The 12,158-nt window shown below is 36.9% G+C and overlaps 1 protein-coding gene across 1 annotated transcript in view; it reads right to left on the bottom strand.

The window, feature by feature from the left end:
* The window catches only part of MDN1 (midasin AAA ATPase 1), a 109,698-nt gene extending 99,898 nt beyond the window's left edge, over nucleotides 1-9,800 (bottom strand). Inside the window, exons 1-7 of the mRNA XM_026726729.2 lie at nucleotides 9,552-9,800; nucleotides 5,492-5,718; nucleotides 3,511-3,735; nucleotides 2,192-2,299; nucleotides 1,894-2,086; nucleotides 903-1,118; nucleotides 184-315 (exon numbers count right to left, since the gene is read on the bottom strand). Of these exons, the coding sequence (XP_026582514.2) occupies nucleotides 184-315; nucleotides 903-1,118; nucleotides 1,894-2,086; nucleotides 2,192-2,299; nucleotides 3,511-3,735; nucleotides 5,492-5,718; nucleotides 9,552-9,650 (1,200 nt within the window). The 5' untranslated portion in view covers nucleotides 9,651-9,800. The remainder of the gene's footprint in view (nucleotides 1-183; nucleotides 316-902; nucleotides 1,119-1,893; nucleotides 2,087-2,191; nucleotides 2,300-3,510; nucleotides 3,736-5,491; nucleotides 5,719-9,551) is intronic.
* Between the last annotated feature and the right edge of the window lie 2,358 nt (nucleotides 9,801-12,158).

The raw sequence follows: 12,158 nt of genomic DNA, 5'->3' as shown, positions 1-12,158 counted from the left end.
GATCTACAACTCATCTTCCAAAATAAAAGGCATAGGGGGGCCTTCTGTTTGAAAGAGCTAATTAAAAACAAATAATCTAGAGTACTATCTAGGGAAATGAATCACTAGTTTCCATGAAATCAAATATTAAGAGAAATTAAGCATGATTCTCATTCCAAGCATTCACAAAGTACAAAAACATACCACGTCAAGGGCAGCATAATCAATATCTTCTAAAAGTATCCAGTGCCCTCTGCTAACTGCTTGAGTCAAAGTCCCTGGTTGCCACACAAACTGTCCTGGTATATCTGTGCAACGATACATGCCCAGCAAAGTCTATATAAAAAAATAAATAAAAAATAAAACAGGAACAAAATATTTGCATCATCCGTTTTCTTTTAAAATTATGAGAGCTTCTGAATGACAACACATTTCTGATCTTTTCTTGTGAAGATAATAAAGACATCACATGTAAACAATTCGTTAAAAAGATTTTTTAAAGCTTCCTAACAGCAGCAATCACAGCAAACCAAAGGATCACCAAAATGAAATGCACCAAATGATTTTAATAATTAAAATCCTATTATAGATTGTGTTGGTTCCTGACACAAGCATCCAAAATGCATTTGCATGATGATGTTGTCAGAAATGTCATTTGTCCTCTCTTGCTCTTCAGGATAACCATGCTTTCCAAGATGTGAAATTTTAGCTGAAGCCAGTTATTTATATTGATGCTCCGTTTCTTTCAAATGCATGTACAGCCATCCAAAAGTTCAGCAGTACATTTCCTCACTACAGATCAATATGGCTTCTACAACAAAAGATCAGCCAGGAAAGCATATGATCCAACTGGCTTGTTAAACTCCTTTAAAAAGAAATCTAACTATTAAGGTGATACTTTCTTAAAATAGGTTTCCACTTACCTTACTGTCAGTTTGATCTCCTAGCTGGACTTTCAGAATATGAGGTGGCTTTGTTCTTCCAGTAAATGCTGCCAAGAACTCTACTAGAGATGTTTTGCCACATCCTACCGGCCCTTCAAGAAGCACTGCCTTTTGTGAAGACACAGCCATGGCCAGATTCTGGAGATGCGCACAGACAGAATTCACCAACACAAAATTGTTCAAGATGTTTTCCTGCTGTAATAGAGAAGACAATGTTTTCAGCTAATTTAAGAGGAACAAAACATAAAGTAGCACAGAACTTAATAATAATTGCTTAAGTATCTTAGGGATGAACTGAGTGAACATATAATTGGAACCTGTGGGAGCAGAGAATTCCAAATCAAGTTGCCTGTACTGTATATGGAATGAACACTTCTGTTTTGTCATACGAAGCTTCTCCTGAATCTGCTCTTTGTCTTTCTCAAGTATCATTCTCTATAAAGAAACCTTCAGAAGAAGGAGTAGCCAGATGTTTAAAACACAACAACAACAACAACAACTAAAATCCAGTTCAGTACTCTCTTGCTGCTGATAACTATAAGAGCACTATATAAACACCCTGATGTATTTCCCATTATTTGCCTGCTTACTCTATTGTAATCCCTTTCTCTCCAGTCTCTGTGAAGGGAGAGAGACAAAAACAAGCAATTTCTGTAGGCAATCTCTTCTCTGGAAGGCCCAAAAAGTCTCTGGGGGAGGAAAGCACTATCTCAGAATACTAACCTTCTCCCTGCCCAGGGCCTGTCCCTGGAAGTCCACAAAATAATTTCAACTAGAAGAGCCGGGATTGCGGTCATTGAGCAAAGTGGCCATTTGGTGGCTTGCTTAATGATGATTCTGCACAATGACCGAGATGCCAGGCCCAATTGTGGTCCTAAGTGGATGATTACCTGTGGAGTATAAATAACTGGAAAAAAGCACAAGTCTTGAAATATTCTCATGCATCATAATATGTATCAATTTTACTTACATTTTCTCTAGGCTCAAACTGTTGTCTAGGTAAGAGAACTCCACACACTGCTACCACCTTTGCACAAAGGTCAGCAGCAACCAGCTCTCCCTGAGTGTACCGCAGCTTCTCTCCTTTGCTCCAGAAGTTTTGGTCTGAGTTGGCCAGAACTAAGGCCTGCTCAATGTTCTGCACCCGAGACTCTTCCACAAGCCTATCAAAATTGCAATTATGTTTACTACAGCAGACTGCTCTACTAAATGAATATTTTAGAAAATAAAAAGAGAGCAAATAGAAGAAGAGAAGGGTGAAAACTTACTTAAGCCTAAAATGTATTAACTCTTCTGGATTAAAAGTTTTCTTCAGGAAAGATAATCGATGCTCATCATTCATGCATGTAACCAAAGCAAGACAGCTGGCAGTATACCTGTGTAGGAACAATTGTTCAGGTAACATTTTAATGTGATTTCTAAACGTACTTTCTTTTACAGAGGGATGAAAAATGGTTATCCTACTACAGGGTTGTCAAACTCGCGGCCTGTTGGCAGGATGCATCACGCGCTGATCATGCCCAAACCCGGTTTAGCAAAGGGGGGGAAGTCGCAATATGCCACATGACAACGCTGTGACAACACAAATTTGACACCCCTGTCCTATTCCGTACAACCATTTAGTTTAATAGTTTCTCTAATCTAGATCACTGGTTTTAGGAAATCAGTTATAAGTTGCCCACAAAAAGGGGCCGTATCAATATTATTACCATCGTTTTTAAATGCTAACATTTACCAGATGAGAAAAAAAGATAAAGAATACTGATGACATAGAAATAATGTAAAGAGAAGAACAAACCAAGGAAGTAAGCTTTATATTTTAGAGTGAGACTAATGAAGGATTCTGGACTTCAACTATGGAAATCATTATTATCCTAATGAGGTTTCTAGCAAACCTGACTGCTCATCAGTTTTAAAGCCAATATCCTAATGAAGAATGAACTTTACAGGAAAAGAAACAAATACTATGAAAACATCGAAGTAGTTTGCCTGGCCACTTTTCATCATTACTTTGACACTGATCGGATTTTCTAGAAAGATCACTTATTAAATTCAGGGTAATCAAAAAATAAATGTTTAACGTTAGATCCACTTTCTAATAGAAGTAAAGGAAAACCATTACCCACTACTAAAAATTCTTTTAGGCAAAAACTCATTTACCTTGGAGATTTTATTATAAGATTTCTATCAGAGCACTTTCATGTGTCAATAAGCAAAAAATGGATATAGGCAAAATTTCCATGAAACAAACTTGTCCACGAACACATGGTAATCAAGTTATCACACATAGTATTCTAAATAAGAAATTCAAGAACTAATTTATATGCACATCAGGAATAATTCTCATTTTGGGGGTCTAACAAAAACATCCGACAGTCCATTTTGCTTATATTTAGGCTAAATAGTTACTCTGAATAGTTTTAGTGAATGTTCCTCTACCTGTCAATTTAGAAGCTCTTATATACGCAGGGAACCTTGTCTGCTTTAAAATCTAACTCATGAATTATGTAAAAAAGGTAAAAATGTGACTGCAAGGTCTTCCCTATTCATTAAATAAGCCACACAAAGGTAAGAAAATTAAAGTTACCATCGAACCAAAGTATCATGACTTCTTAGTAAAGGGACACAAACGCTCCAATCCCATAACTCTCTGAATACAGCCTGATCTTTTTGGAGAAATTTGTAGGCTGCCTCCATGAGATCCCTCAACTTCATTCTGCGTCGTCCATATCGAACCACATTTGTATCCAAACTCTCCAGGAAAAGTCGGTGAAATACAGGTGAAGTGTCCTTAAAATATTTCAAAGCAAATCTGCACAAAACAATAGTACTGAGAATATACAACCACGGCAAAAACAGCACACAAATTTCAACTTATTAGGTATTCACTAAAGCTTTTGCTTGAACATATACATCATCCTAATATCTGATGAATTTAGAAAATAATTTTAAGTAAACAATAATAATGGCTGCTTCGACAGACTTTATCTTAAAAAGAAAAAACAAGTACCATTAATGGCTAAAATCTTGCTTGTTCAGAAATTAAAGTCAACTTACATATCCTAAGAAGAAAAACTATGTTGAAATGTGTATATGGAATCAAAACAAGACATAAATTTTATCTAGAGAGAACACCATTAATTTCCAATTTTTACAATAAAGGACAGAATGGAGTTGTATATAATTGTTACAACTATATAACACTTCAGATTCGGTTCCAAAAAGAAGCTCCTGAATACTCAGAGACACAAAAATATGTCTAATTGAGAAGAAGTGGTCATTAAATACTTGAGTCTTCTCAATTAACTAGAGTTCTTGAAAACACGAAGATTACGCATAAGCAAATTATTTTGTAAAATCTCATTTTAAAACTAAAGTGCACAGGCAACATCTCAATTCAATACAATAAAGCTGAAACTAGCCTATACACTTGATCAGTGGGACAATTTATTAACTTTTATAAATATGTCAGCTATGTGTTTTTTTAAAAAAATCTTAGAATTCTTACACTCCTTACATGCAAATCTTCAGGGGAGGGGTGCGGAAATTCCTAAACAATTCAATATTTTTAATATCATTATAATTTAATAGCATTTTATTTTTGGAAAAAGAGGGACCATTTTTCAAGAGCTACAACTTTGAAGGATTTCTGCAATTGCTTTAACACTGTTCCTGAGACAAACATTTTGATAAATTTTAAAATTTCATTTCAACCTTTTTAGTCTAAAATACAAGGGCATCGTATCATAAATATTAAAGAGTATTACTTTAATATGAATAATATCGTGTAAGAAAGATTATTTTCAATAATATTTTTTTCAATTGAAGTCAAGAGATTTGAATTGAAAATATACACACTGCCAAATTTAACTGACAAGTAATTATCACAATCTTTTAAGACAAAGACCACCTAAAGATGGATCAGCAAAAGCTGCAAACACTGATATAGATTTTTCTAGTGTAGTAGCCAAACAAAGTCCTGAATCAGTCTCTGGAAGCTGTGAGGATGCAGCTAAAGCAAACCCAACTCAGATGAAATCCTATAAACAAAAATTTTGTAAGTTGTCAATAAATATCTTGAAAATCCAACTCATAATAGCCACAGTAATTATTCTGAATATCGTCATATTTCATGCAAATAAAGTAATTGTTACTTGGGAGTCCTCCTAGACACTTGACTGTGGCAATTTATTATTTCTATTTTCTTTCTATTGTCTTGGTTTGTTGTCCTTTGACCAGAGACTGTTAAGACTGGAGCAGAATATAAATACGTTCAAATAAAAATAAAACAACTATGTAGCTTAAAATAGAACCTAAGAAACAGCTTGGATTTTAATGTAATATAATAACAATCCATATATGTTTCATACAACTAAAAATTGTAGAATGTTAAGCAGATAAACAAATTCAAGGGAATCTAATTATTAACAACAATTCCTAAACCAAATCAGAGCCCAAGACACATATAAATTTTTCATCCTGGATAATCATGTGAACCCATTGTTAGTCTCCATCCAATTATCTGCTACTGTATATTAAAAAACATGTACACTTATATCATCACTTACGGCATCACATCTGGATGATCACCAATAAGTTTGCTCATTGCAACACAAAGTCTCTCATGAAGATCATGGTTGATCTGGCCACAAGATTTAATTGTTTCTGCATTTCTTTCCAATAAATCCAATAAGATTGGACGAAGCTGACGGCCAATCAGAAGAGTGCATTCTTTATCTAGTAATAACTGTGACAGGGCAGTGAGAATGCACTGACGGTCCTGATGACTCCAGATCTGAAAAAAAGAGATGTCAAATTAAAACCAGGATTCTCCCCTATATTTAATTATGTTGAATCATCATCACTAGAAAGGACAAATATGGTGCCAGCTGCCTAAATGAGCTACAAGCATCCATATATAACAGAGGTGGGCAACTATGGCCCCTTTATGACTTGTGGACTTCAACTCCCCAAATTCCTGAGCTAGCATGGCTTGCTCAGGAATTCCGGGAGTTGAAGTCCATAATTCATAAAAGGGCCATAGTTGCCCACCCCGATATATAAACTAAGACAAAAAAGTGTCAGAAAAAATAGAGAGACCCCTAGAGAGATATTGTATATTGGTATTTCTGCCAAGATTCTCAAATGTTTTTGAAAAAGTCCTGTATTAAAAACAACTGAGCAAAATTAAGTTAGCAGGTAAGAGAATTATTTCCACAGATTAATAATTGGTTAAAGTAAATATAGAAGATAAATATTGTACATGGACAGTTCATATAAAGTATTACCTTATAACTGAATTAATTTCTAAATTAAGTATATTTCAAATTCACTATTTCTATCATATATTGTACTGTAGTAATGGTCACCAATATGATTTTTTTAAAAAAGGATCAGGCAAATGCAAGAAAAATACCATGAAATTAACAACCCTGATGTTAGTTCTAGAATCAACTTAAACATATATATAGGTAAAGGTTCCCCTCGCACATATGTGCTAGTTGTTTCCAGCTCTAGGGGGTGGTGCTCATCTCCGTTACAAAGCTGAAGAGCCAATCCTGTCCAAAGACGTCTCTGTGGTCATGTGGCCACCATGACTAAACACCAAGGCACATGGAATGCTTTTACCTTCCCACCAAAGTGGTCCCTTTTTTTCTACTTGCATTTTTGTTTTACATGCTTTCAAACTGCTAGGTTGGCAGAAGCTGGGACAAGTAATATATATCTCCCCCATTACACACACACACACACACACACACACACACATAATCTCCCCCATATATTATTTCTGAGATCTTTGTTTTCTCAGGTGCAAATTAAGAAAGCTGTTACTTATAAAGCCCTAGATAACATAAGACCTACTTGAAGGACTGCCTGTCTCCCATAGTTCCCCATTCAGTTAACACTCTTCAAGTTCCTTCAATTAAATAATGTCATACTACCCTCTCAAAAACGATTCCCAATGAGCTCCAGATGGCTCCCTTTCTATTGCTGTTTAGAAAAGAGGTAGAAATCTGGGTCTTTGCCCAGGTGTTTGGTAAGGGAGGGTAAGACCCTTCTCTTCCATCTGGACTGTTGTATTTGCTAACTTGTATTGTTTCATTATAATTTGTTGTAAGCCATCCAGAATCACTGGGAATCAGCAACATACAAATGGTTCATTGCACAGTCAATCAGATGTTTAGACTGTATTTGGTATTTTTACCCACTTATCCTGACTTGCGATAAGCAAAAGCTGTTTGAACATATCATCACAGGATGTAAGCTGTTCCAAGTAAAACTGTCTTTTGCAATTGACTGATGGTGATTTTGTCAATGTCAGTTCAAGTTGTACTCTAGTTGTTTTGGGATTGCACCCAAGGGAATCTAAATCCTAATCTGAAATTTATTTTAGGTGTAAATTAGTACATTATTCTGTGTATGGCCTTAATATTTAATTTTAGTCATAGCTCTTAATTTAGATTTTAGCATTACTATTTCTTGAGAGTGTTCTTGAGACAGTAGTGTAGTGGTTAAGGAATCAGGCTACAAACTATGATACCATTAGTTCTAGTCCTACGGCCAAAATCTGTGGGCAACCTTGTGCCAGTGATTTTTTTTTTCTCATACTTAGGAAGAATGGCAAACCATTTCTGAAAAACTTTTCCCCCAAAACTGCAGGGTTTAGGCAATCTCTGAAAATCTGAGACAACTGAACAGTATAAAAATACTGTTTTCATTTCTCAGTTTATATCTCAAGTTGGTAAAAGGCTATAATTTGATTTGATTAGGAAATAATTATTGCCTGAATTCATGTATTGCTTTAATCATTAACTGTCTTCCTTCCCATGTTTTTACTAAAACTAACTCAAAACCAAACAAATGAGATGAGAGACTAGTATGAGATATAATATTAATCATGTTTTACATAACAAAAGTATGGATCAGCACAACATGTGAATGAGGACAAGCAAAATCAAATCCCCAATATTGGAGGTTTTTTAGTAACAACTAAATCATTGCTTTGTCACTGCTGTTCAAAAATATACCATGGCTGAATATTTTTTTCTTAAAGTCCTAATAAATAATCTTGTAGTTCCTGAGATAATCCCCTAGAGCAGGCCTGTTAAACTGGCCGCCTGCAGGCCAGATGCACCATGTGCAAGCCACGCCCACCCCGGCTCTGCAAAGGCAAAAATCATTGCAATATGTCATGTTACACGATGAAGTTTGACATCTGTGTCCTAGAGGTTATAGAAAATGTTAGATCTTTCCTTCTGAGGAATGCAGAGGGAAGGAAATCCATCCTTGTATATAAATGCCTTCTCCCACCCTCCACACTCAAGTCTCAAAAGATACCAGAGATGTAAAATTGGTGTCCTTTGAGAAGCTGTCGATTTGCTCCCAAAATATCAGCAAGTTTGAGGGAGAGAAATACTTGTTTCATTTCCAGCAAAAGTCCAGTGTTTACATATTTTCATGTCAACCCAACAAGGTTACTTGCTCATCCATATTACTACCATAGGCACAACATGTAGCCTAGGGCTATGCATGATGTTAATCAATTATTCCTCATACTGATTTGTATTAAACTCATACATACTGTAGAGCTAGCACACCATATTGGGGGGTGGGGGTGAGACAATTATGGCTTCTTCATGACCTGCGCACTCCAACTTCCAGAATTCCTGAGTCAGCCGTACTGGCTCAGAAATTCCAGGACAAGATCCACAGGTCGTAGAGGGGTCATAGTTGCCCACCCCTGCCTTAGACTATATAATAAAATGCCCTTATTTTAGATGTACTAATAGCCAAGCCAGCTAGCCTAATCTCTCCTGAAAACTATATGACAATGAAAGGCATGTAATAAAAGAGCAGTATTTTGGAAGATGCTCTCCTCCTACCCTGTAAAAAAGTTATTTTCACGACTCTGCTAAAAATTCACACATTCTTCTCCTATCTCAAATCAATGGTAGTCAAGCCCATGTATGACTTACGGACAACGAGAAGAATACCAGCCTAGTTTTGTCTGACCCAGTAAACGGAGAATCAAAAGCATCAAAAGTTCTCAGGGCGGAGGAAGACACAAGCGCAAGTGGGCGAAAGTGTACGGAACAACAGAAAATACTTTGTAAGCTCGGGTTTTGCATATTGGCCCTGGTTTGCTCTCCAAGCTTGTTTCAATTTACTTTCTAAAAACGTTTCGTTACCAGTCTAGGTAACATCATCGAAGTTTATGGCGTTCTGCTTTTGATCATCTAAAACACCAGCGACGTTTTAATCTATGGCCGGAGGTCAGAAAGTTTTCCGAATGCACTGCATTTCTCTCGGCAGGCGACAAACGGAGGAGACTGGCCAACGTTTTGTTTGTGGCCGTTGCGAGACTAGCGGAAAGAGATTCTCCTGCACCCTCGCTTCTCCCTCCCCCACTCCACGATCTCCTCTTCAGACAAAGGTGAGAGACCCCAGATCGCCCTCTTCTCCTTTGCTTCCAACCAGGCCAATCCTTTTCTCGAAGGCCGGGGCGGAGAAGACGGACGGTCAAGATTACTTGTGCAGATCCACCCTTCTTCCACCACCCCCTCCCGCCCACCCACTCCAGTGGCCGAGAGCGGAGAGGGCACCGCTGCCATTGTGGCTCTCTCCCACCTGTTTGGCGAGGAACCGGCTGAGCTCGCCGCTGCTCCTCTCGTTCCTTTGCGCTATTAATTGCAACGGACCCGCTAGACTGAATTGCAGATGCTCCATCTTTAGACGTCCCGCGGGAAGGAATCCCTTCGGCTGGAGGGCCCCTTTTCCCGGGAAAGGGAGGGGGAGTGTTGCACGCCAACCTAGCCAACCACCCCTCTCGCCACCCGCTGTTAAAAGCGCGACACGTGGGAAGAGTGAGTTTCGTTTTCCCCCGGAATTCTACGTCATCTTTCAGCGACGCAAGCCCCCACTGAAAGCTTTCTCAATGTTGCTTTCTGGACGCTCCTCCCCTTGTCCAACGCCAAAACAAAAGCTCAATCTAGCGCGGGCGTTTTGCTCTCCACGAAGACGAAAGGTGAATTACTTATTATGACGGTGCAATGATCGTTACTTGGGTGGTTGGGATTTGTTTTCCACCCTAAGTTCTGCACCTCGAATCGCTCGAAGATGTATTTTCCTTACTGCTTCTTCATAACTATTTCTCAAAAATTGCCCTTGATGTGTTTTCCAAAAGACCATGAAGGATTATCATATGAAAGTAAATCCGTTGAAATCAATGGGAAATTCTGAGAAAATACGTATTAAATTGAGATGTTCAGTGAGGATGTTCCTGTTTCCACTTCAGATCTACAATATTTTTTCTGAACAATTCAAATGAATACTTTATAATTCACCTGCACAGAATTCCAACACATTTCTGAATCCTATAATCCTTTAGTTAGGAGCAAGTTCCATTTAATTAACTGAAGACTTCTAGAACTGCACTTTGATACATTTGCCTTCTATAAGTCGGAAACATATCTTAAATATATGGTAATCTTTAAGAACATTATTAAAATAGTTCTTTTGAACTATTCTCTGATACTATTTAGATCTCATTCGCTAATACTTGTAAAAGTTCCTGAATAAACTTACTGTAAAAATTAGCAACCAATAACGCAAACAATAGTTAAAAAAGTATATGAACTTGAAGTCCAGGATAGAATATAGTAAAGAACAAGTAGTTTAAGGTGTCAAAGAAACTACAGCACTCTAAATACTAAAACCTAAAGCACTGTCTATAGATCATAATGGCAAATAAAATAAAACAAGAAGATTCAGTGCAGCATATAAATCAAAGTAGGCCATAAAAATGCTATAAAAATGTAGTTTATTGTTCACAAGATACTTTGTTGCATTTGCTACAGCTGAATATATAGGTGCTTTAAAACTACTGTGAAATTTTAAGTGTATTCTCATTGCATTCCCAATATTATATACTGCAGATAGTACATTTCAAACATTACATTCAGTAACCAATGTTTAAAATATTTTGTGACTCCTTAATAATCCTGAAGTGTCTATTACAGATTGGCAGCACATTAATTATCCATTCCTTTGGAAATGTGACTTACAAACACTGTTGTTAAAATTAGGCAGAGTAGTTGCAGTCCTAGTTATTTACTAAAATATTGTTATAAAAACCTTCAAAATCATAGGTTAGTAGTATAAACGAATACAAAGGACAAATAACTTTAACTAGTTCTGAATGTTTTGTCAGGAAAGTTATATTCAGAGCAAATCAAGTAATTACATGATTTACTGTTACATTCATTTATTGGAAGAGTATGTTTACTTGAATAAGGCTTTCAGAATCAACCTTTTATTATTTGCTTCATTTCTAAAAATCACCCAAACTCCCTGACTGCACAATGGAGAAGATTCCGTTTCATTTTTGATTGAAAAAGTAGAAGAAACTCAGGATGTCAGATAAGTAAATATTAGTTATAATTTATACAAAAATAATTCCAATTCTATTGGCACCCTACAAATAAGCAATTCAATTTACAATAACCATTTGTTTGAAATGTATTGGGTTTCCTGCTTGAGCAGTGGGTTGGACATGAAGACCTCCAAGATCCTTTTTAACTCTTCTTATTCTGTTGTAACAGACTCCAGACAGAGTATACAATGGATTGATTCTCTAAGTGGGTATATCATTCTATACAACACAAGCAACTCAGCAATACTGTAATACATATATTAGTAATTGGTGCTTTTAAAGTTTTGTTTTAATTCAGTGGTTTTGATTCTCACATGTATGCGATTGTTGTCTTCATCTGGATTTTTTTTTCTTCATTTTTACAGTCTAACCTATAACCCTGACATTTCTTGATACGCTCCAATCCAAGCGCTAACCAGGCCAGACCCTCTTCTAGCTTTTTAAGATCAGCCAAGATCTTACTAACAGTATTATCTGTTCGTTACAAAACGCTGCTACTTCTCCCGATTTTGACTTTAGATTGCCCTTACAAAAGCCAATCTCTTCCCATTAGCAAAAAATAAAATACGCGAACAGTGCAAGCTTTTTAAAACAACCCCTTAGGAAAATGCTCCCGTACAATTTACACGGCTCGTTTCAACACTGCTCTCCAGCCCAAACGTACACACATACACACGCCCACTCTCGCGTAAGGGCGGGCTTAACATGACCGTGATGCTTTTTGGCGCCAAATCTTTTCCTGGCGGAGGTGGGACCTAGTGACGTCACGCCAGAGTACGTGCTCCAGCGTCAAGAGATTGGTT

Source organism: Pseudonaja textilis, chromosome 1 (assembly GCF_049901715.1).
Source record: "Pseudonaja textilis isolate UNSWEBS1 chromosome 1, rPseTex1.2, whole genome shotgun sequence".
Lineage (NCBI taxonomy): Eukaryota > Metazoa > Chordata > Lepidosauria > Squamata > Elapidae > Pseudonaja > Pseudonaja textilis.
The sequence above is the reverse complement of the archived record's forward strand: the minus strand, read 5'-3'. Positions and strand labels throughout refer to the sequence as shown.